The sequence below is a fragment of the Schistocerca cancellata genome, chromosome 10, assembly GCF_023864275.1.
Source record: "Schistocerca cancellata isolate TAMUIC-IGC-003103 chromosome 10, iqSchCanc2.1, whole genome shotgun sequence".
NCBI classification, from domain to species: domain Eukaryota; kingdom Metazoa; phylum Arthropoda; class Insecta; order Orthoptera; family Acrididae; genus Schistocerca; species Schistocerca cancellata.
In genome coordinates, this window is record NC_064635.1 from 89,809,090 (window position 1) to 89,835,372 (window position 26,283).

The 26,283-nt window shown below is 40.4% G+C and overlaps 1 protein-coding gene across 7 annotated transcripts in view; it reads left to right on the forward strand.

Annotated features, from left to right (window-relative positions):
• Positions 1-26,283, forward strand: part of LOC126106537 (zinc finger protein 239-like) — a 376,855-nt gene that overhangs the window by 46,407 nt on the left and 304,165 nt on the right. For all 7 annotated transcript variants that reach the window (XM_049912877.1, XM_049912874.1, XM_049912876.1 and 4 more), the window contains exon 3: positions 2,616-2,684. In XM_049912877.1, coding sequence (XP_049768834.1) covers positions 2,616-2,684 — 69 coding nt within the window. The remainder of the gene's footprint in view (positions 1-2,615; positions 2,685-26,283) is intronic.

Below are 26,283 nucleotides of genomic sequence, written 5' to 3' on the forward strand. Positions count from 1 at the left end.
TTGCAATATACATTCCAATTGAAATTTAAAATTTTGTTGCTATTGACATTTGGTTTCTGCCAGCTTTCCATTGCTAGTACTATGTGGGTATTGTAAGATGAGTTCTGGAACCTATCAATAGATGGTCCTGCAGTTAAATAACACTACGTTAATGTTTTCTTTGTTCAGTCTTCCACAACAAATGTTACTATCTTTAATAAATGTGGATATATTATTCCCCATCTGAAATCAGATTTTATCTAATTGGTCCTGTGGAGGGCTTTCACTAGCCTAAAAAAAAGTCACATGCATGCTCCATATACTCTGCAACCCTGTAGTAGCTTTTTCGGTAGTGCCCATCTGATCTATTAATGGGCGGGAGGGGGCTCTTCAGTTCTCGTAGTTGCAGTGTTCTGAAACCACAATGGTTGAAATAATTTTGTTGGTACCTCACCAAGTAGAGAGATTTTTAAAAAAAAAGTCTCTTCCAGTTGTATTTAACAAAAACTATATATCAGTAAAAGTGATTCCAAAATGTATCAAAGTGAACATGAAGAGCAACACTACAGCTGCACAGCCTACAAAGGACAATAATGTGAAATTTGTGCAATGAATCCTCACTGCCAGCTGCTGACTTCGCACAGGTCCAAAACTATTACATTGAAGTGTCATTCATTCAGAAATTGTGGCAAGCTGCAGATGTATCTTCACTGATATAGACACAAATTGAGACCAGAGAAAACTACATAGAATGCTGCCAAATCTGCAGTGTAAAGGTTGGTTTCATCCCCTTTGATTTATGTAGCAGCTTACTATAATTAAACTTTCCCTGTTTAACACATTATAACATGGAAACTAATTACCGTATGAGTACCAAACTTTGTGGCATTAATGCACAGAGTAAGAGATGCACAATTTCCAGGCATCACAGTGCCACTATCCAGTTCCAACTATGGTCACCACGTGCCGTGATCAGCCATCGTGATTCATAGTCGCACACCCCTGACCAGTAGCAGTCCGGACAAAAGGAGCAGGGCATTATTGGTGAAGCTACATTATGAAAACAACAGTAATGCTGCAGCTGCACTCAAAGAATATTGCTGCCTGAAAGGATTACAGAAGGGTCCTCTTTCTCCACCTGCTGTGTGGAGCATGAAGTAGTAGTTCGGATCAGCTGGAAAATTGGGTGTCGCTCCGGGAAGAGGCCAATGACTGGTTGCGCCACAGCTGGTTGATGAAATCGTTGCTGCTATGGCAGGCAATGCCGAACGCAATTCATGATCATCGGGCAGTGCACATGCTGTGTCATTACAGTTGAACACACAAGATCCATATTGTACAGCAGCTTGCACCACAGGATGCCCAACAATGTATTGACTTCGTTCTTCACTTTCTCACATGGATTGAAGTTGACCAGGGCTGGCCCTGCACCATCCTATGGACAGACAAAGCTCATTTTTCTCTGATGGGTGAGGTGAACATACAGAATTGTTGAGTGTGGAGATCTTCTCTTCCAGTCACTCTGCATGAAGTTGCTCTGTATGGTGAGCATGTCATTGTATGGTGTGGCTTCATGGCTATGTTCATCATTGGCCTATTCCTCTTTGAACAAGTTGGCACTGAATGACCAAAACTGTGCAGTGGGATTGGCCAGCGTTACTATGAAATGCTTCACCAGCATGTCATATCCAGTCTACAGGAGATAGATGTGTTGAACAACAGTTTTCGTGCAAGATGGTGTGCCACTGCACATCACTCGTGAAGTTCATCTGCTTCGCTTTTACTTAGTTGGAAACGATTTCATTATCAGCTGATCATTTCCAAATGCTTAGCCAGGATTAACACCTGATCCCACTCCCCATGATTTCTGGTTGTGGGACTACCTGAAGGACAGGGTTTACCGGGGAACATTCACACATGCGCTAATCTGAAGCGTAGCATATCAAGACACCCGCTGGAGGTTTGAGTCCTCTGTCTGGAATGTGTGTGTGTGTGTGTGTGTGTGTGTGTGTGTGTGTGTGTTGTTCTTAGCATAAGTTAGTTTAAGTAGTGTGTAAGTCTAGGGACCAATGACTTCAGCAGTTTGGTCCCTTAGGAATTCACCCATACACATATCAAGAGAGGTAGCCAGCATGCCTATGGATATGTTTCGTTCTACTGTACAGAATACAATCCTGCATTTTCAGATTCTTCTGGACACTGATGGGTGCCATAGTGAGCCCCTTTTGTAGCAGTAATGGTAATGATATGTAATGGTATGATGTACCGCAGCAGCCCATTAAAAGTATTTCAGTGGAATTGGTTCTGCATTATTTCTCTTCCCCATGTCCTTGACATTAATGCTACCAAGTTAGGTACTTGTACAGTAATTAGTTGCCATGTTGTAATGTGTTAAAAAGGGAAAGTTTAATTATAACCACCCAGTAGTATCAGTGCATTGAATTCATTTTGTGTCCATCCCTAGTGTCAGGGTAAGCTACGGTTCTTGTAGTAAACATGAAATTTTGATTAAAGTACCAGTCTGACCAAGATTATCAATTGTCTTGAAGTAATCATTCATACTATGTAGACGGGTTTCATCTGTGCTTCTTGTAATGTGTGTTTCACCTGTACTTAACTAGTTTTCTTTACTTCAGGTGGAAGCTGAACCACACACATCTCCTAAGCAAGAGATCGAGTACGTATCTGTTAAAGAGGAGACTCTGGTAAGTATTGAAATTCATATGTCTTTACATTCAAATATTTTCTGAGCAAGCCTCTGTGCACAGCACAAGGAAGAGTGCTTCATATGGCTGTTAAATATTCCTTTACATCTACTTGTCTATCCATTCTCTGCAAACCACTGAGAAGTGCATGGAAGAGGATATTTCTTATTTGATTCAAATGTGGAGAGCAGAAGGCATGATTGCATAAATGCCTCTGTGCATTGTTTAATTAATCTAACCTTGTCTCTCCATTTTCTGTGGAAGTGATGCATAGAGGGTGGTTGTATACCCCTAGATTCATCTCTTAAAGTTGGTTCTTGATACTTTATAAGCAGGCTTTTGTGTGGTAGTTTGTGTCTGTCTCCAAACACCTTCCAGTTTAGTTTCTTCAGCACTTCCAAAGGTGCAGAAAACCCACTGAACATCCTTTCTGTCTTTTTTTTTGTATGTTTTCAATATCCCCTGTTAATCTTATTTGGTACAGGTCCCAACACTTTAGCAGTATTCTGTGGTGAGATGCATGAGTGTTTAGTGAGCTGTGTCGTTTGTAGACTGATTTCATTTCCATACTATCCTACCAGTATGTGTTACCTGTTTTACCTACTTCTGATTCCAAGTGGTTGTTCACTTTTATATCCCTACGAAATGTTACACCCAAGTATTTCTTCTACGAGTTGACCTATTCCAGCTGTGACATGATGAAACTTTAGTCATTGGATAATAAATATTTTCCTTTTGTGAAGTGCAAAATTTTTTGTTTCTGAATATTTAGAGGTACAGCCTTTTGAAATTTTGGAAAGATGAGACTGAATATTTTTCAGCTTTTTTTCAGACTGTACTTCATTATAAATATCTGTGTCATCTGTAAAAAACCCTGAAGTTACTATTAATATTGTTTGTAAGGTCATTATTATACAACATGAAAAGCAAGTGTCCCAACACAAGTGCCTGGGGCATGCCTGAAGTTACTTGTACATTTTTCAGTGACTCTCCATCCTAGATAATATGTTACATTCTTTTTACAGAGTAATCCTCAATCCAGTCACAAATATTGTTTGATGTCCCATTTGACCATACTTTCAATAAGTAGTATGGGTGTGGTAATGAGTCAAACACTGTCCAGAAGTTGAGAAATAGTGTACCTCATAGACTTGTTGGATGATTCTAGCATGCCTTACACAGGATGGCATGGCTCCTACTGACACCATATGACTTTGAATACTGCACATGCACAATAGCTTGTAATGGGAAGGAGAGAGGTGATGAAAGATAAATCAGAGAAACCTATTTCACATGCCAGAGTGTAAAACATCCTGTTACTTCAGGTCATTGTTGTTACAAAACTTAGTCTGTGACAGAAGTGCAAATTTTTTTTTTTGTGGGGGGAGTGGAGGGGTGACAGTCGTGTACCATCTTGGAATATCATATCAGCTCAAGTGAAGAAGTGTTTGAAGACAGTGGTAATATGTTTGACATCAAGCTCATTGCTGCAAGAGCAATCTGCATGCCTAAAAACTTGAACAGCTTTGTCATTGACCCTTGGCATGCCAGCAGTCTCACATTTTAGGAGTCAATTGAAATAATTAGTAATTCATGCTGAGTGCTTATGGAGATCAGCAGATTGCAGATTGCTCTGAAACTTAACCCCAGAGACAAGGAAGCAGGAATTCCTTTCTGCACTGCCACTGTCAATTTCCTGTGTGAAATGCCTGATTCATTGAATAATTAGTTAGTGTACAAAAATGCTTCAGGAAAATGCTGGGATGGTTCCTTTGAAAGGTCATCATGCTCTTTCTTCCCCACCCTTCCCTAAGCCTACAGGACCAGTGGCCTTGCTGTTTGGTCCTATCCCCTGAATCAACCAACCAACCTCATTGTCCAACAAAGCCCTTTCAAGCTGTGGTGACAAACAAAACGTGTGGTACTGGTCTCCACTGGACCCCAAGGAGGTGCATGAAAAGCTGTTGCATTCTCTCAAAAAATATGGGATTCTGAATACGGATCGTAATATATGTAATAAACAGTTCCCAAGTTTTCTATATACACATATATTTTACCATAAAGGCTAAGTACACATGAACACTGCATGAAGTACAAAGGCAGACTGAATTAAACATGGTGGCTCGTCAGAGCAGTTAATGTGGCCTGGAGCTTAAAGTGGCAGCAACGAGAGTTTTTCGTGCACACTGGCCATGCACCCTTCGTGGTTTCACCATAAAACACTGGTGAAACCTGTTGGCTGTCCCACTGTCATAGTACTTCATTGCTGGGTGAAGAGGCTATTTTGGGTGGACTTGTACCAACGTGGTCACGAAACTGGGCCACCGATCTGGTGGTTTGCTCTGGCGAACTGGATGAAAAAATGTCTGTTACTGATTTGTGTTGAAGGCGAGACTTGCGTAGCTTGGTAATAGTTGGCTGCGTGTGCATTTTGCACAAATGGCGGCATTGCATATGGCACTACTGTAACCGACGTCGAGGTGCATAGAGGATCAAAGAACATGTGCGAATTTCGGTCCCTTTGAACTTCGTGTGAGTGATCGATCGCAACACTATTTAGTAGATTGTCCACTTCACATTTCACTTATTGATGTGCATAATCTGGTGAAACAAAGCCTGAGTCCATTGTCTGAGGTAACTGTGTAACACTCGGTTATTGTGGAGTTGCTAGAGTAGATGTTATCCTCATTGAAGATCGTAGATCATTGTCCGTTAACTGCAAAATAATCGACGGCAGAGGGCTGTGTTGGCCTGGTTGTAAGAGCTGGGCCTCCAAATCTTCATAAAGAACATTCAGTGATGTAGCCATGGCGTCAGATGTGAAACCTGTTGATTGTATATGACCGGCACGGAAGTCGTGGAAGACGTAGACCTTTTTGTCCGGGGTCACAAATATGGGATTCTGGATATGGATCGTATTTTACGTAATAAACAGTTCCCAAGTTTTCAATGTACACATATATTTTACCGTAAAGACTGATACAACATGAACACTGCATGAAGTACAGAGGCAGACTGAAGGAAACATGGCAGCTCGTCAGAGCAGTTAATGTTCCAAAGATTGTAATTTGTGTGGTCTATGTGACGTATCAACACCACATGACAATTGGTGTGGATCCAATGTTTCTGAGAGTATAGATCCATATTCTTTTTAGAATGAAGTTGGAGGAACAATGACTGTCCATTCACAATATTATATCACTATGTTGGAAAACTCTGCTCAACCTTGTGTACGACAACTGGGCATTGACTTCTGAAGGCCTTTTATAGGAAGATGGTGGAACAGCCCACACCATGCGAAACAGCATATTTGTTGTTTTTGGAATGTTCAGTAGTCTCATCTCTCATGTTTGAGAAATCACTTGGCTGCCTGAATCACCTGGTTTTACTGTCCAAATTTTTGTCCTATGTAGATTCCGGAGATATATGGGAAAACTCTCCTGTTAATGTAATATCTGTTGTGATTTATTTAGGCCCCCCATAAAGAACACCATAGCAGCTAAGTATCATCATTGTACCTTAACTAACATGAATGTAAATTGCTGTCTTGATGAAGATCACGGAGGGCAATTTATTTGAAATATATTGTAAGGAAAATGTATTATCTGTTCCAGAGGTGTTAAAAAGAAACTGAGGTGTTACAGTGCCTACAGTGTAGGGTGAAATTATACTGATAGTGACACAAAGGCATTAACGGCATTAGCTGGCAGTAGACATTGATTCAAGTCAATGGGGAAAGTTGAAAATTCGTGCCTGATGGGGATTTCAACCTGGGTCTGCTGCTTGCTAGACAGATGCACTGACCACTGTGCCATGTATATATGGTGATCATTACAACTGCACGGACTACCCTCAGAGTATGCCTCCTGTCAGACTCAGATTCTTAACTTATCCACACACTACGTATGTAGTGCTCCTTGCCCATCATCCTTATTACTTGCAGCACCGTGCAGCCAGTATGGTCACAGGTTCAAATCCTGCCTCAGGTATGGATGTGTGTGATGTCCTTAGGTTAGTTAGGTTTAAGTAGCTCTGAGTTCAAGGGCACTGATGACCTCAGATGTTAAGTCCCATAGTGCTCAGAGCCATTTGAACTAACTTGCGGCACCCATCAGTGAAGTGCTCTGGGTAATTTGTGGATAAGCTGAGAATTTCAGTCTGATGGGAAGTATGCTAGCATAGTCCACGCAGTGGCAATGACCACTATATCTAGATGGCACAGTGGTCAGTGCATCAACAGCAGCAGACCCGGTGAGGCACAAATTTTCAACTTTCCCCATTGATTTAAATCAGTGCCCACTGGCAGCTAATGTCATTAATCCCTTTGTGTCTTGATTCATAGTGGCTGCAGGATCAAAATCATGTCTGTTCCTTTGGACACGTCTGAAAGAATGGGCATGACATATATAGTGATAGTATCAATTTGACTCACATTCGTATAAAAGTTTCATTAGTTAACATTATTCATTTTGCTCTGCAGATAGTTAACTGCTAAGCTGAAATGACACATTTCATCAAGTAATAGAAATTATGCTTTTTGTTTGTAAACTGCATGACTTACTGTTAACAATTTCAAAGTTTTTAACTCAACAATAATCATTTTTTGGTATCTTTGATCAAAGAATTCAAGATTTTGAAATATTGTTATGCAGTAAGTGTCTTTGAGTAAACTTGTACACATTTATAATATTGGTGTAACACTGAATTCACAAGTTGTGAAGTTTTCAGAATTGTACATAAAATAAGATACACATTACACAAGCATACATAAAGATAATACACATATATATATGTATATTTTCCCTAGAGCATATGCTTATTTGGAAAGACATTCAATTATAATTTTGTTCAGTTTTGTTGTTGGAAGTTTAGTTGTGCATAGTTATTTACATTTTCTTTTATCATTATGATTTGAAGTTTGCTTCACAAAATTCTCAGTCTTTGTTTCCTTTTTTACAGTAGGTTTACAATAGTGATTCATGGTTTCTTATTTGAGTGCTCAGTTAACTTTCATGTGGTGAGACAGAATCTTCGGCTTGGCATTAGCATGATAGTTGTGGGGAAATCCTCTCCAGAAACCCCCAATGGTGCAAAATCTGGCATTGAGGTATCATCAGGGTACATGGTGGTTGGTATAGTTTGATGTGAGATAGGCAGCATAACTCTGCAACAGCAACACAGAGTGGTAGGTGGCATTGTTGGCAGGACAGTGCCTGTTCTTTACCAGATATGGCTCATTGTTTCATACATGCAACACATTGTGCAAGAAATTACTAGTATTTCAATCATAAAAGAATCTGTTGGTGTTAAGAAGTTCTACTGGACACACAGTCACTGGTCTACCATAGTTACACAGAAAACATAAGCATAAGAGGTGGCAGCACAAATAAAGAATATTAATTGTACAAAAACTTGATTAGTTGAAAGATATGCAATTCATACTGCTAATGTCAGTAGATGGTGAGTAAGTTTGTGTCAGTGTATGTTTGGATCATTACAACTGGATCTGTAGCGTGCATCTGGAACATTAATATTAATGGAGGTTTGACTGCCACCAAGAATACAGACAGTTGAGAGCATTGGGATGTGAGTCAACAGTTCACCTCTCACAGTCATTTCATACCTAATGTCAACAATGACCGGATAAACACACTGTATCCAATTCGCAGAACTAGCCAATCCACTGCACTTCTACACACATTGTTAAAGTTTAACCATATGTGTGGGACATAGTCATGCATATAAGCTACATGGCTCATGATTTAACACATCACATTTGAAAAGGTTCACAATTTCATAGCCAAGAGTGTACTTCCAGAGAATTTTCAATCCACAAACCTCAAATGGCGAACCATGTTGTCCAAATAAGATAAACTTTATACAGCTTACACTGGCAGTACAATTAGTGTATGCACATCCACATGATGAGAGATGCAATAAGTACTTGTGAAGGCAAACATCACAATCCTGACACACATTTGTCAATAGAAACATTCCAGCCCTAATGCAAACATAGTGAGTCGCACACTTACATAACAAAGCTTGAACAGAGCAAATCAAACTTGACTGAAATAAGCAGTCAAACTGAACCAAATTGTAACTTAAGGCCATACTTTTTAGAATATAGATCGTTCTGGGTGAACAGGCAGACCCTCAGTAACTGTCTTGTTACATGTGCACAAGTTGGATTCAGACAGTCAGGACTTTTGTAGTGGCTATGCTGTCGGTCCTTCACAGGCAAACTCTGCACTGAGTTTATTCTTGAAAATTGGAGAAGAAATACAGAGCACTGTGACATCCAATTGGGACAAGATAGCATACCATTTCCAAATAGACAACAGCTGCAGTTGATCAGTGTTGCACACAAATAAGAATAATGAATAAAGAAACTATCTTCCTTTCCCCCTGTACCCTACCTGTACAGCAGGGCGCAGAATTTCAATTCTGAAGCCAGTAGCAAGTCATACAAGTTTGGTCACCACAATCTGTTAATCTAAATAAGAATCTGTCTCTCTTTATGGTGTTTGTTTGATAGACAAACTGATCAAACAATATATTTGTACATAACACCATATTAAATTGTGTAATAGAGGACTATGGTTCAACATAACTATTTAAAACATAAATACATACCAGTATCATAGTCTAATGGTCTAGCACTTAGTGTTGGTGTAACATTGTGTTTCTACAGAGAAGTATCACATAAGAATGGCATGGAAAATCTTGGGCCAGACTCAGACAGGGAAGGTTCATTACAAATATCATCAACAAATCCTCCAGTGTGTGTCTGTCTTCAGCCAAATCCTGTTTGCAGTTTTTAGTCTGTTGTAATAGCTGAAACCTCTCTTACATGAAGTTGTGCTCACTAGTAGAACAGCATAACATGTGAGAGCATGAAGCAGGCTATGGAATCTTGTGGGAAAATTTCACTGTAAATCTTCTGAAGTGTCTGACTCAATGTCAGAGTGGAAACAAAAGTTTGTACTCTGCCCACTCTACTAAAATGAAATTGACTTTCTTATCAAAGACAGTGGGATTCAAATACATAAACAGCTATTTTATTTCTTCATTTCCAATTGAAGAATTTTACCTTTGTGAGGCCAGCCCAAGGTGTCATAAACATGCAGAGTGGTATTAACATCTGATGATAGACCCTTTGCCATGCACCTCACAGTGCTTTGTAGAGCATAGATGTAGATGTAGATTGATTGTAACTTTTCTGTGATATACACCTTTACATTTTATTGATCCATATCAGTATTTAAAAATATTCCAAACAATTGAGTCAAATGTTTTGAGATGTTATGATTCCCTACAGGCATCTAACACAGATAACTGCAAATGGTGCGCTAGGCAATGAATGAATATCAGTTTTGGACAAATAGCTTTAATTTGCTCAGCTTAACCTGATTTGTGACCAAACATATTTGCAGCACCGTCACTACCTAAACCTATAGTGTAATATTTTTCTTCGTATTCACTTGGGCCTCTAGTCTTATCTAAGTAATCTATTAAAGCTATGAATTAACTAGAAGAGTAGTAGTCTGGTAGTTCTGTTACACCTAACTATCCTCCTTGATGTGGCCATCATTTGCATCTGTTTAACTAACGTACACATTTGGATAATTGATTGCAGATTGATCAGTGGAACCATCAGTTAGAAGACTGATGTTACTTTCAATTTTTTAAATTATGTGTGAGATCCTGCTTCAGTGTATCCACTACAAAATGAATGAACTGTGTGCACTGCTTTTAATGTCATACTATGATAACACAGTCACATTTGATTTTTCTGTCAAACACAGCAGGTGTACAGAGGCTTTAAATGACTTCTGTTGCTTAGCTTTATAGTACACTATATTAAATGAATTTGTAAGCTGGGAAAACATTTGACTGTCCATTTTTAATGCATCTAGCCAGTGATGTTTCTGTGGGCTGTTCCTTTGCCTTTACACAAGCAATATTTTCACAGTGCACTTTACCCTGAGTATGCAGAGCAAAGGACTTTTTTTTTCAGAGGTGCAAAAAACCCTTTCTCCCAATTCTGATCAATATTGTTGGCTTGCACCTATTCACAGAATTTGCAAGATGTAAGCTTTGTTGTGTTATTGTACAATAGCCAATCAAAATGGCTTAACTGGTGTTTATTAAATTTCTTTTTAGTTGGGAATGGTTGTGTGGCACTATCATCTTTCCTTCTATCAGAGCAGGAAGATGATATAGGCTGAACACTATTACTACTGGCTGATTCTGTCTTGAAAATCACAATTTGTTTTTTTTTGCACATGGGGAACGTTCACATTGTCCTTCACATTTTTGTCACTAGCTGCAAACATTTCACTGGATGTATTACACCAAAAAAATGACTGTATGTTTGTTTACCTCTTTGCCATGGTAATAAGTAATTCGTCACAAAATGGAAATAATATATGTTTAGTGATGACACAGTGTAAGTAACCATAAAAGTTGAATACCAGAGGACACTGCTGTATCAACAAAGCTTTAAAGTGTTTTATGTATCACCTTTTTTAACAGGTGAGACTGCTCTCTTGTTTCATGAACCAGGACTTTCTTGTTGCTGCCAACACTTGGTGTGGAATGTATACACTATTACAGTATGCAAGCTATGCACGAGTTTGTGCTGTCTGTACAATTATGAACCTATCCCCAATGTGATTAGAACATAAAATAAAATTTAAATGTAAGCCTGGATCACCAGTTGCCAATTTTTGGTCACCAATGGTGGGCTGGCTGCCATTAATTTTGCACCCTGCTCCACAGTACAAGTTACCAACGAGATGCATAGTCCGGCTAGATAACAAGTGGTGTCTCTCACTACAGTGATGAAACACTCTTATCTTACTGTGCAGAAAAATGAGAACATCTTACTTGCTAATACACACAACAGTACAGTAAACTAAACTATACAAGAAGTCGTATAACTTCATATTAGAAAACCTGTAGATATATAAGAAGTGGCTAGTATTTAATGTGTTTATTTGTGGAAAGGTTTCATGTCCTGGTAGGGAATAAACTAAGTTTTTTAGTTCCCCAATATAATGTCTGGTTTAACATTTTAGGAGATGGCAGGTCGTTTCAGCCAGGGGATTGAGTAAGACGGCAATTTGTCTTCTGGTCTTGTATTTGTGATCATTGTTGTGACACCACTCATTGTGCCAAGTTTTCTTGCTGCAGTTGTGTTCAGTGATCTTGTCAACAGTAGGCAAGTGCCTACTGTTATGTTGGTTTGTGCACCTGTGATACTTATTGCACACCAAGTGGTGTCATGACAATGATCACAAATAAAAGACTAGGAGACAATCTGCAGTCTTACTCCATCCCCTGTTTTTGGTGCTGCACTGATCTTCTTCCAGCAAATCAATCATATGGATTGCAGGTAGAAATTCATAGCATTGTGATTTGGAATGGTCGCTTGCTTTTCCGTGATACTTTGCCCATTATATTTTTAAAAATATCTCTGGGCACCATTTACTGATCCCAGTACTTTGTTTTGTTTAAGTACTTCTCAAAATAATTGTGCAGAGTGTCTTTATTACTATGGTATGTGGTAGGGTGAAACACTTTTTCTCAGTCATTCTTGATGGCCTGCTTGACCAATATTTAGTCAAAAATGCTTTCACAAAGTCATAGTACTTCAAATATTTGTCTGTCGCTTCAGTTGCCTGCAAGGCAGAATCTCCGTGCATAAAGTCTCCCAAGAATTTGGTTTTGATTGCATGTCATTCCAGCTGTGAAATGTGACATCTATTATAAATTATTTTATGAACATAACTGGATGGATATCGTGGTGTCCTGCTGAAAAAGGTGAAAAATTGACTCTGTCAGAGCATGTTTTGCTTCATAAAATGCGTAGGGAGACATGACACAGCCCCAACAACATGGGGTACAGTGTTTGATCCTACTTGACATCTCTGATAGAAGCACACACTCTGTAATTGTCATTAGGTGTAATGTGACTATGCTAGCTGCATCATCTGCATTGAACGTGGATGTACTGGCTTCCTACAGCTTCAAGTTCTTTTTTCTGCCTGTGATCTCATGATGTATGGATTGCATTTCCTTATTTAAACTGTCCAGGCGATCATCATGACCAACATTAAGTTCCTGAAATCAATTTTCTAAAAATGGGAAAAACACACGTCTGTGTTCTGTAATTGCTTTTGAAGTGTTGTTGTGACTTTGGTATTGCCCTATTTGCCCTGTTGTGCAGTCTATAGCACAATATGATATTTTTGATCATGCTCCAGTGTTGAAAATTTTTCCTCGATGGTTTCTTACATCTGTTTATGTTTGTGAGCTGTCCAATTGGACATACGCTTCTGCATTGAAGAAACCTGCTCACCAAGCTTTCCTTCGATATATCGGTCTGTCTTGATGGAAATATTGTCCATTTGGTTAGATAAAGCTTCGACACTTGACCTGATTTTAGTCAGCCCATTGTGCGGACCTTCTGGACCATAGAATCTGCCAAGCTAACTTTTGTTGGAATGTGAGTCTGTTCTTTGGCAATAGAATTGATTAAATTAGCTTTTTTTGCAATGCGGGCTTGCTTCTCTGCAATATAATCTATCACATTGACTCTCTCTGCTATGCAGTCAGTTGTATTCATCTTTTCTCACTCTTATAGATTAAGACACCTAATATGGACTCTAATTTTACTAGAATATTAGTCATTTTCTGTTCGGTAGTACTTACAGTTGTTTCCTGGCATAGCTTCAGGTTTGGAAGCTTGTGAACCCACACCATCTGGCCTATACGCAGAGCAATTATGTAAATCTGTTGTAGAAATCGAAATATTTGTCAGGCCACAAAATCATTGAAAATAATTACTCTCCATTATTTAAAGTAATTGAGGGGCCTATATGCAACAGGGCTGGCCCTAGATGTTGATAAAATTTAAAAAAAAAAGGAATGGATGAAACTATTTCATAGCGTTAAAGGCAACAATGCTAAGTGTATGATATGTGCTGTAAATAGCATACTTAAATTCACAGAAAAGGTGCAGTTTACTACTGAGGCTAACAGTCTGCACTCTACAATTATCTTTACATGTTAAAGTAGCTTGAAGAGGATATCTGCATATATTATTTGGCACAGAATTTCATAATGTGAATTTAGGAAAGAAAGAAAAATGTTGCTCAATTCACATGTTGAATCCAGGGAAATATACTTCTGAGTATGGTTATTTCTTTTTGGTATTTATATCCCAGGTCCTTGTCCAGATCACACTGCACATGTAAAAAAATTCACAAGAAAAATATTTATTTTTTCCACAGTAAGATGTGTACAAGAGAAAAAATGAAATCAACAGTAACGTTAAATTACAGACTGTAAGTCCATTGGAAATAAAGTTCCAATGCCCTTTACATGATGACACCGTTCCTCACGTCTGGATAAAAGAAATTCAATGATTATAAATTTGCAGTAATTAACATTTTTTTTGTTTTGGACACAGAATATGAGACACAAGAACAATTGCTTTCTTTCTTACTTTCTGTCACTGTTCAACACCAAGCTTTCCAAAAATAAATTTCTAAGGAATTAGCAGTGATTTGATAAATGATGGAAAACAGAACTGCAAATCTGCTTTTTATTATTTTTAAGCACTGCAGATGTTAAATTTCCGACATGCACTTGGTACAAAGGAAACTATTTGACTACTGAACCATAACTAATCTCTGATATTATTTGCATCCCCACACACAGGAAGACACTGAAAGTCCACAGAGAGTAAAAATTTAAATCACTGTCTTCGTAAAGACTGCTGAGGGCAATATTTTTGTAATATACTGCAAACAAAATGTATTGCCTATTCCAGAGACATTAAAATGTACTGAGATGTGACAGGCAGCATTGTGTTCTGTGGTGCCTCTGTGAATTCAGTGCAATAACTCTGTAACCTGACTCTCCCTGCAGGCTGCAAACAGGATACTGAGTAATCCAGTTCTAATTTTACAGTAGGTGAAATGATTTAAGTACAGGCAAATGAATGAGTGGATAGATTATGATGAAACTGACGAAGGTGCAATGACATGATATGACAACACCTGCAACAATTTTTGAACGAGGGATTTATTTCACAGTAACTAGTTTCCATCCTGGGATCATCATCAGATGTCAGTGAGGATTTCCTGTACACTTTTCACATTTTTTTCCTGTGTTTGCTGCACAGCTGTTCTTGTTTCCACTTTGACATATTTTGGAATCTCTTTTTCTGCTGGACACGTTTTGTTCAGTGAAATAGCTAGTTAAGGAGAAATAGAAAATTAATAAAAAATATATGACTACAGCTACTTTTACATCTGCAATGTGTGTCACAATTCATATTACACACTTCTCGAGGTTGTAGAGGGGCCTTAGTTGATCAAGTTTTATGTAGAAACTCAGGTCTGGAAATGTCACCCAATGCTGCTACAGGGCATCAAATTGCTAGGTTCTGGTGCCTGTAAATCTTTATCTACATCTAAGTTAAATGTATTTATATACAGAGTGATTCTGCTAAATATGTCAATTTGAGGTAACTGTGCCTGTATCAGAAACAAAAGAGTCGAAAGTTGTAAGCAAAAACTGTTCTTATATCTCTGACAGTGGAATGCATGTACAGGAACTGGTGTTGTTAAAACTGTAGGGTATGTAACTTTCAGAGGTGGTAGCATGGATCAAGACAAGAAAAAAATGTCTAGTAAACATGGGCTCTAAAATGCATACCTTAAGAGCTAAGAGTTCTTGTTCATTTTCACTAGCGTGAAACACTCCTCTAGTGGACAAGTGTTCATAGCTCTTAAGGTATGCATTTTAGAGCCCATGTTTGCTAGGCATTTTGTTCTTGTTTTGGTCCATACTACCACCTCTGAAAGATGCATACACTACATTCTTAACAACAATAATATTAGTATATGTATTCTGCTGTCAGAGGTATCAGAATATTTTTCACTTATAAATTTTGACTCACCCATTTTCAGTACATGTACCCTCGCATCAAATTGATACATGTATTCTTCTCCATCATCCTTGAAAGGTTGTGACATTATCTCAGACTCATACTGTATATACATACACTTACAGGCGCCCATGTCTATAACTTTGATACTGTGTAGTGCCATTGGATGATGATCCTGGACATAGGTTGCTGTGTAAAACTTGATCTACTAAATCCCCCCTACAATCCCCATAAGTGTGTAACATGAACTGTGAAACACTGTATATACTCTGCAAGGCATCTTAAGGTGTGTGATGGAGGGTATTTTGTGCTCCACTGTGTCTATCCACTTTCTCTATTTCAGTCGTGAATGGTTCACAGGAAGAGCGATTCCTGGTAAGCCACAGTGTGAGCTCAGATCTCTCTGCAAGATATACAGAGGAGGAAGTAATGTATTAGTTGACTCTTCCAGGAATGTACACTCTATAAACTTTTAATAGTAAAGCACACTGGAATGCAGAATGACACTCTTGCCATGTCTGTTACTGAATTTGGTTGATCATCTCTGTGATGCTTTTGAGCTTATTAAATGAACCTTTAATGAAATGTGTTGATTTTTTTATCTATTTCCTCTATCAATCCTATCTGGTACTGATTCTAGACTGACAAGTGATATTCAGCTACTGCCCAAATAAGTGTTTTGTGAGCTACCTCTTTTGTGTGTGGACTACACTTCCTGAGGATTCTGCAGATTGATCTCTGTCTGGCATCTGCCTTACCTGTGATTGGTTACATGTTGCTGATCCACTTTAACTCTCTCTGTATGCACACTCTTAGACATTTTACCAATATGACTGCTTCTGGTGCTTGTTCTGCCTTTATGTTATCATATAACAATGGGTATTTGTGCCTATTTATGTGTAGTATGTTAAATTTGTTTGTGTTGAAGATCAGTAGCCAGGCTGCACCAAGTGTCGATCCTCTGTACATTTTCCTGCATTTTGGTGCAATTTTCTAGTGTCACTAGTTCTCTGTCTGTGCAGTGTCATCTGCCTCATGGAATTTCTGCAGTTATCCAAGAGATTATTTATAAATGCTGTGAAAGGTAATGGTCCAATAACACTCCCTTGGAGTACACCCGAAGTTAATTTTGCATCTGAAGAATTCTCTCCATTGGGAATGACATCCTGTCTCCTGTTTCCTATAAACCACTCGGTCCAGTCAGACAGCTGGTCTGGTATTCCACACTCTCATACTTCGTTCATTGGGTGGCACTGTGGAACAGCATCGGACACCTTCCAGAAGTTGAAGAATGTGGCATCTGCTGCTATCTGGGTCTCATAAACAAACAGAATGGACTGGATTTCACATGGTCGTTGTTTTCAGAACCCGTGTTGGCTGCTACATGGGAGATTTCTTGTTCTCCAGAAATGTTGTGCTATGTGAAATTCTACAACAGATCAGCGTTACAGATGATGACCAATATTTTTGTGCACTTGCTCTAAAAGCCTTCTTGAAAATCGGAATGACCTGTGCCTTTTCTCAATTGTTAGCAACAGTTTGCTTCTACAGTTACCTGAGGTTTACTGGTGCCAGAAGAGGAGCAAGTTCTTTCGCATACTCTGTGTAGAATTGTGTTGGTATCCAATCAGGTCCAGTGGTCTTTCCTTTGAGGGATTCCAGTTGCTTTTCTATCTCATGGTGACTTGTTTCAATACGTCATTTTGATGTTAGTGCAATGATGTAAAAGAGTAACTACAGTGTGACCTTCCTCACTGAAGCAGTTTTGGAAAAAATGCATTTAGTATTGTGCTCTTCTCTGTATCATTGTCTGTTTTGATGTCATTCTGTCAGGACAGATGAATTTGATCAATTTACAGAGTTAACAATAGGCCAAAACTTCTTAAGGTTTTCTGTGCAGTTGGAAGATAGAATTTTACTTTTAAATTTGTTGAGCTCTTCACACACAGCTCTCCTTGCAATAAATTTGGCTTCATTCAGTTTTTGTATTCCTGTTAGGATGTGGCTACATTTAAATTTGCAGTGAAGAGCCTCTCTTTGCTTTCATAACAATCTTATCTAGATCTACATCTATATTTATACTCTGCAAACCACTGAAGTGCATGACAGAGGGTACATCACAGTCTCAGTTGTTATGGCTTTTTCCAGTTACCATTCACGTATGGAGTGCGGCAAGAATGATTGTTTAAATATGTCTGTGTGCTATAATTAATGCAATCTTGTCCTCAAAATGTCAACGGGAGCTATATGTAGGGGTTTGTAATATACTCCTAGAGTCGGCATTTAAAGCTGGTTCTTGGAACTTTGTTAGTAGACTTTCTCGAGATAGTTCCCATCTGTCTTAGAGTCTGCCAGTTCAGTTCGTTCAACATTTCCATGATGCTCTCCCATAGGTCAGACAAACCTGTGACCATTCATACTGCCCATCTCTGTATACATTCAATATTCCCAGCTAGTCCTATTTGATACATGGCCCACACACTTGACCCCACACACTTCTTGGGTAGGTCACACTAGTGATTTGTAAGCAATCTCCTTAGTAGACTGATCCATTTCCCCAGTATTCTACCAAGAAACCAAAGTCTGCTACCTCTTTTACCCATGACTGAGCCTATGTGATTGCTCCTTTCATGTCCCTACTAAGTCAACTTGAAGAACGACAACTTCTCAACCAAGATCTATTTGTAAAACCTGTGTTTTTGATGACCGGTTTCGGTAAAACCTGTATTTACAGAATGCTGTGCCAGATGCATCCATTGTACATTACAGATGTACATCACTGATGCGAGAGTGCCTCTAACTGTAGTTTGTAATATGGGATGGATGCTCTTGGTGAAACATTTTATAAATGTTGGTTTTAACTTTTAACATATTGTACATACTCGTTTTAACTTTGGCTGCCAATGCATCTTACACCAACTGTCCAGCTAATTAAGATGTGGAGTACATTTACAGCCCAAATAGAGCATGTGTGTTAATATTTACAAATATAGCCCCCTTGCTACACAGTATGAGCAACTTAACTAATCCCTACTAAGTTTTACATCCAGGTATTTGTGTGAGTTTAAAGAGTCCAGCTGTGATAAATTGATATTATATTCATAGGATACTGTGTTCATTATATGAAATGTGCAATTTTACATTTCTAGACATTTAAAGCAAGTTGCTAATCCTTGCACCACTTTGATATCTTATCGAGGTCTGACAGAATATTTGTACACAGTCAAAGATAGGCACAACAAAGGGACTGTCACAAATAAAGCTTTCTGCCCTTAAGGCCTTCATCAATAATCTCTCTCTCTCTCTCTCTCTCTCTCTCTCTCTCTCTCTCTCTCTCTCTCTCACACACACACACACACACACACACACACACACACACACACACACACACAACTGCAGTCTCTTGCAACTGTAACCACACTGCAAGCAGCAGCACCGTTGCATGGTGGGAGTGGTGAGTGGGAGGGGGTAAGGAGGAGGCTGCGGTGAGGAGGGGCAAGGATAGTAGGGTGGGGGTGGTGGACAGTGCAGTGCTGCTGGGGAGTGCGCAGGGACAAGGTGGAGAGAGGGTAGGGCAGTTATATGCGGTCGGGAGGTTAGACAGAGGGCAGGGAAGAGAGAGGTGGGGCTGGAGAGGGGTAGTGGAAAATCCCCCACCCCTACCCACACCCACACCTCCTTCCCCATCAACCCCCCACCACTCCCCCGCCACCCACCTACTGCACATAGCTGCCCTAGCCTCTCTCCGCCTCTTCCCTGTGTGTTCCCAACAGCACTGCACTGTCCCCCACGCCTACCTTACTGTCACTCTCCTCCCCCACTCCACCCTATTCCTATAATGCACTGGTGCTGCTGCTCGCAGTTTGGCTAAAGTTGCCTGAGACTGCAGTCTTGTTATGCCTATCTGTGACTCAGGTTCTCTGCTATATGGTGAGTGGCAACTTTCCTTTTCATAATATTGTTACATTCCATCTTGGATATTCCATTGTAGAACATTTGTACAGCTTTGTTCAGACTTTCATTTTACATAATTGCATCATCTGTGAACAGATGGAGGTTACAATTAATGTTGTCCTTAAGGTTGTGAATATGAAACATAACAGCAAGGGACAGTTCCCTGGGGTACACTCAAAATTACTTGTAAATCTGTCAGTGACTCTCCATCCCAAACAACATGCTATGTCTACCCTACCAAGAAATTCTCAATCCAGTCACAAATTTCCTCTGATACCCCATACGATCATACTTTAGATACTAAGCATAGATGTGGTACTTAGTCATATGGTTTTTGAAAGTCGAGAAATACTGCATCAATCTGACTTCCTCAATCCTGGCTTTCAGAATACCCCTTGAGACAAGTGCGAGTTCTACATCTACATCTACATCTACATTTATACTCCGCAAGCCACCCAACGGTGTGTGGCGGAGGGCACTTTACGTGCCACTGTCATTATCTCCCTTTCCTGTTCCAGTCGCGTATGGTTCGCGGGAAGAACGACTGTCTGAAAGCCTCTGTGCGCGCTCTAATCTCTCTAATTTTACATTCGTGATCTCCTCGGGAGGTATAAGTAGGGGGAAGCAATATATTCGACACCTCATCCAGAAACGCACCCTCTCGAAACCTGGCGAGCAAGCTACACCGCGATGCAGAGCGCCTCTCTTGCAGAGTCTGCCACTTGAGTTTGTTAAACATCTCCGTAACGCTATCACGGTTACCAAATAACCCTGTGACGAAACGCGCCGCTCTTCTTTGGATCTTCTCTATCTCCTCCGTCAACCCGATCTGGTACGGATCCCACACTGATGAGCAATACTCAAGTATAGGTCGAACGAGTGTTTTGTAAGCCACCTCCTTTGTTGATGGACTACATTTTCTAAGGACTCTCCCAATGAATCTCAACCTGGTACCCGCCTTACCAACAATTAATTTTATATGATCATTCCACTTCAAATCGTTCCGCACGCATACTCCCAGATATTTTACAGAAGTAACTGCTACCAGTGTTTGTTCCGCTATCATATAATCATACAATAAAGGATCCTTCTTTCTATGTATTCGCAATACATTACATTTGTCTATGTTAAGGGTCAGTTGCCACTCCCTGCACCAAGTGCCTATCCGCTGCAGATCTTCCTGCATTTCGCTACAATTTTCTAATGCTGCAACTTCTCTGTATACTACAGCATCATCCGCGAAAAGCCGCATGGAACTTCCGACACTATCTACTAGGTCATTTATATATATATTGTGAAAAGCAATGGTCCCATAACACTCCCCTGTGGCACGCCAGAGGTTACTTTAACGTCTGTAGATGTCTCTCCATTGAGAACAACATGCTTTGTTCTGTTTGCTAAAAACTCTTCAATCCAGCCACACAGCTGGTCTGATATTCCGTAGGCTCTTACTTTGTTTATCAGGCGACAGTGCGGAACTGTATCGAACGCCTTCCGGAAGTCAAGGAAAATGGCATCTACCTGGGAGCCTGTATCTAATATTTTCTGGGTTTCATGAACAAATAAAGCGAGTTGGGTTTCACACGATCGCTGTTTCCGGAATCCATGTTGATTCCTACATAGTAGATTCTGAGTTTCCAAAAACGACATGATACTCGAGCAAAAGACATGTTCTAAAATTCTACAACAGATCGACGTCAGAGAGATAGGTCTATAGTTTTGCGCATCTGCTCGACGACCCTTCTTGAAGACTGGGACTACCTGTGCTCTTTTCCAATCATTTGGAACCTTCTGTTCCTCTAGAGACTTGCGGTACACGGCTGTTAGAAGGGGGGCAAGTTCTTTCGCGTACTGTGTGTAGAATCGAATTGGTATCCCGTCAGGTCCAGTGGACTTTCCTCTGTTGAGTGATTCCAGTTGCTTTTCTATTCCTTGGACACTTATTTCAATGTCAGCCATTTTTTCGTTGGTGCGAGGATTTAGAGAAGGAACTGCAGTGCGGTCTTCCTCTGTGAAACAGCTTTGGAAAAAGGTGTTTAGTATTTCAGCTTTACGCTTGTCATCCTCTGTTTCAATGCCATCATCATCCCGGAGTGTCTGGACATGATGTTTCGAGCCACTTACTGATTTAACGTAAGACCAGAACTTCCTAGGATTTTCTGTCAAGTCGGTACCTAGTATTTTACTTTCGAATTCACTGAACGCTTCACGCATAGCCCTCCTTACGCTAACTTTGACATCGTTTAGCTTCTGTTTGTCTGAGAGGTTTTGGCTGCGTTTAAACTTGGAGTGAAGCTCTCTTTGCTTTCGCAGTAGTTTCCTAACTTTGTTGTTGTACCACGGTGGGTTTTTCCCGTCCCTCACAGTTTTGCTCGGCACGTACCTGTCTAAAACGCATTTTACGATTGCCTTGAACTTTTTCCATAAACACTCAACATTGTCAGTGTCGGGACAGAAATTTTCGTTTTGATCTGTTAGGTAGTCTGAAATCTGCCTCTTGCTAAACAGATAAACCTTCCTCCCTTTTTTTATATTCCTATTAACTTCCATATTCAGGGATGCTGCAACGGCCTTATGATCACTGATTCCCTGTTCTGCAGTTACAGAGTCGAAAAGTTCGGGTCTGTTTGTTATCAGTAGGTCCAAGATGTTATCTCCACGAGTCGGTTCTCTGTTTAATTGCTCGAGGTAATTTTCGGATAGTGCACTCAGTATAATGTCACTCGATGCTCTGTCCCTACCACCCGTCCTAAACATCTGAGTGTCCCAGTCTATATCTGGTAAATTGAAATCTCCACCTAAGACCATAACATGCTGAGAAAATTTATGTGAAATGTATCCAAATTTTCTCTCAGTTGTTCTGCCACTAATGCTGCTGAGTCGGGGGGTCGGTAAAAGGAGCCAATTATTAACCTAGCTCGGTTGTTGAGTGTAACCTCCACCCATAATAATTCACAGGAACTATCCACTTCTACTTCACTACAGGATAAACTACTACTAACAGCGACGAACACTCCACCACCGGTTGCATGCAATCTATCCTTTCTAAACACCGTCTGTGCCTTTGTAAAAATTTCGGCAGAATTTATCTCTGGCTTCAGCCAGCTTTCTGTACCTATAACGATTTCAGCTTCGGTGCTTTCTATCAGCGCTTGAAGTTCCGGTACTTTACCAACGCAGCTTCGACAGTTTACAATTACAATACCGATTGCTGCTCGGTCCCCGCATGTCCTGACTTTGCCCCGCACCCGTTGAGGCTGTTGCCCTTTCTGCACTTGCCCAAGGCCATCTAACCTAAAAAACCGCCCAGCCCACGCCACACAACCCCTGCTACCCGTGTAGCCGCTTGTTGCGTGTAGTGGACTCCTGACCTATCCAGCGGAACCCGAAACCCCACCACCCTATGGCGCAAGTCAAGGAATCTGCAGCCCACATGGTCGCAGAACTGTCTCAACCTCTGATTCAGACCCTCCACTCGGCTCTGTACCAAAGGTCCGCAGTCAGTCCTGTCGACGATGCTGCAGATGGTGAGCTCTGCTTTCATCCCGCTAGCGAGACTGGCAGTCTTCACCAAATCAGATAGCCGCCGGAAGCCAGAGAGGATTTCCTCCTATCCATAGCGACACACATCATTGGTGCCGACATGAGCGACCACCTGCAGATGGGTGCACCCTGTACCCTTCATGGCATCCGGAAGGACCCTTTCCACATCTGGAATGACTCCCCCCGGTATGCACACGGAGTGCACTTTGGTTTTCTTCCCCTCCCTTGCTGCCATATCCCTAAGGGGCCCCATTACGCGCCTGACGTTGGAGCTCCCAACTACCAGTAAGCCCACCCTCTGCGACTGCCCGGATCTTGCAGACTGAGGGGCAACCTCTGGAACAGGACAAGCAGCCATGTCAGGCTGAAGATCAGTATCAGCCTGAGACAGAGCCTGAAACCGGTTCGTCAGACAAACTGGAGAGGCCTTCCGTTCAGCCCTCCGGAATGTCTTTCGCCCCCTACCACACCTTGAGACGACCTCCCACTCTACCACAGGTGAGGGATCAGCCTCAATGCGGGCAGTATCCCGGGCAACCACAGTCGTAGTCCGATCGGGGGATGCGTGGGACGAGCTGGCCGTCCCCGACAAACCCCCATCCGGATCCCCACAGTGATGCCCATTGGCAACAGCCTCAAGCTGTGTGACCGAAGCCAACACTGCCTGAAGCTGGGAGCGAAGGGATGCCAACTCAGCCTGCATCCGAACACAGCAGTTGCAGTCCCTATCCATGCTAAAAACTTGTGCACAGAACGTCTGAACTAATCTACAGAGAGCGCAAACAAAACGACACAAAATTGAAGTGGTTATTAAAATACAAGATTGCCTAGTAAATGCAGTAATGCTGCCACTTGTGCACTGCTGACACACTGCTCGGCGGCGGAAGGAGACTACGCGATTTAACACTATTCGAGTACTAAAACGTGATGCTACAACTCTCAAATACTATAATACGCCCGAAATTTATGAATTAAACAATGCAAGTACCAAAAACACGCAAAGAAATTAAGAATTAAACTATGTAACAAATGAGTGAGCTAGGAGTATACGACTTGCTGCTGCAGCTGCTTATCCAACGGCGGCAGGGAGCACACATCAGGTTTCACATGATCTGTGTTTACAAAATTTGTGCAGATTGGCATTTAAGACATCATTCTCTTTGAGAAAACTCATTATATTTGAGCTCAGACTATGTTATAATATTTTATAACAAATCGATGTCAAGGTTATGGGTTGATAGTTTTGTGGATCAGATCTGCTATCCTTGTAGACAGGTGTGACCTGTGCTTTCTTTCAGCTACTGGATACAGTTTTTTGTTTGAAGGATCTGTGATAGATTATAGTTGACAAAGAGGCTAACTCAGCCACACATTGGGAACAGAGTCTGATACAGATTCCATCGGGCCCTGTGTCTCTGTTGAATTTAACAATTTCAGCTTTTTCTCGATGTACTGCCTCTAATATCTATTTCACCCATCTTTTCAGTGGTATAAGAATTAAATTTGGGCAATATTCCTAGATTTTCCTTTGTAAAAGCACATTTGAAAACAGAGTTAAACATTTCTGCTTTTGCTTTGCTGATCTTAATTTCAGTTTGAACCTTGTCCATGAGTGACTGGTCACTCACTAACTTTGGTGCCACTAACAGCCTTTACATACAACTAGAATTTCTTTATGTTTTGTGATACATCTTTCAATGTTACTTGGGTACTGCTTCTCTGTCAGGGGTACTAAAAATAGGCTTATCTTTCTGCTTGTTTTAGTTGAACTGTGCATTGTTTTCACACTCATTGTCGCTATAACTGCATTGTGAACACTGACACCTTCTTTGATTTAAGGCATTTAGTAAAATTTCAGAGTTGTCACACCCAGCACTGACAAAAATAAAAGTATCTCAACTGGTGTTGGGTGATTACAGTTTCCTCCAGTGATTACATTATGTTTAGGGAACTTATGTACAAGTGAAATGAGGTTTTCTCTAAAGTTTGCAGCTACATTAGGAGGGGAGTATGGTAGTCAATAGGACCCTATTATAATTTTAAGTTCACCCTTGGTACTGAGTTTTGCCCAAACAGTCTCCCATGCAGCTTCTGTTTCTATCTCAGAGGACTCCATTTCTCATTTTCCTAGCTTTTTGGTACACATTTAAATTTTCCCCAAAGATCTTGCTACTGCTAACTTCAGGTTTTAATCAGCTTTCTGTTCCTAGTGTGCTTTTTAGGAGTGCTCCAAACTCTGATACTTCATTGCAAATGCTTTGGAAGTTAACCACTAGGATTTTAATAATCTCACCTGTGGGAAGCATTTGTCTGGATCTTACACTGATACTTCTTGGTTCTCTGCAGTTATCATTATCTGGACTGGTTGGAGTGCTGCCTAATCTAAAATGCTCTTGTGTGCACCACAGACACATGGCTGTCAAGTTACCCAGGTCTTTCTCATCCATCACACCTTTGCTTTTGATATTCCTGTCTAAAGCAAATTCTGCAATACTCTTGAACACTGTCCAGTGATGCTCAACAGTATCAGTGCTGGAGGCGAAACTTTCATCTTGACTGCTCAGGTAACCTGAAACCTGTTTCTTGTCACTATCACTGAGCAGAAATATTTTCTTACCCTTCTTAATATTCGTATGTACAGCCATATTCAGTGATGCTGTAAAGGCATTATGAACATTGATTTCCTGTTCTAGGTGAGCTGAGTTGAAAATTTCAGGCCTGTTGGTGACCAGCAGATCTGATATATTGTTACCAAGAGTCAGTTGTCTGATTAGCTGCTCGAGATTATTTTTGGGTAAGGCATTTAGAACAAATTTACAAGATTCCCTGTCCCTACTAACTGTCTTAACCAGTTTAGTTCGCCAGTCTATTGCTGGCAAGTTGAAATCTTCATTTTAATACTATAACATGACCCATAAATTTAACTGTTCTCAAAATTTCCTTTCAAATGTTCCACCACTGCTGCTGCAGTAGCAGGGGTATGTAAAAGCATCTGATAATGATGTTTGATACACTTTGAACACTTATCTTCACCCTAATTATTTCACATTTGATATCTGTACTAACATCACTAGATTTTATCATATTTTTTACATCTATAAACTCTCCTCTACCACCAGCGCTTAACCTATCTTTTCAATA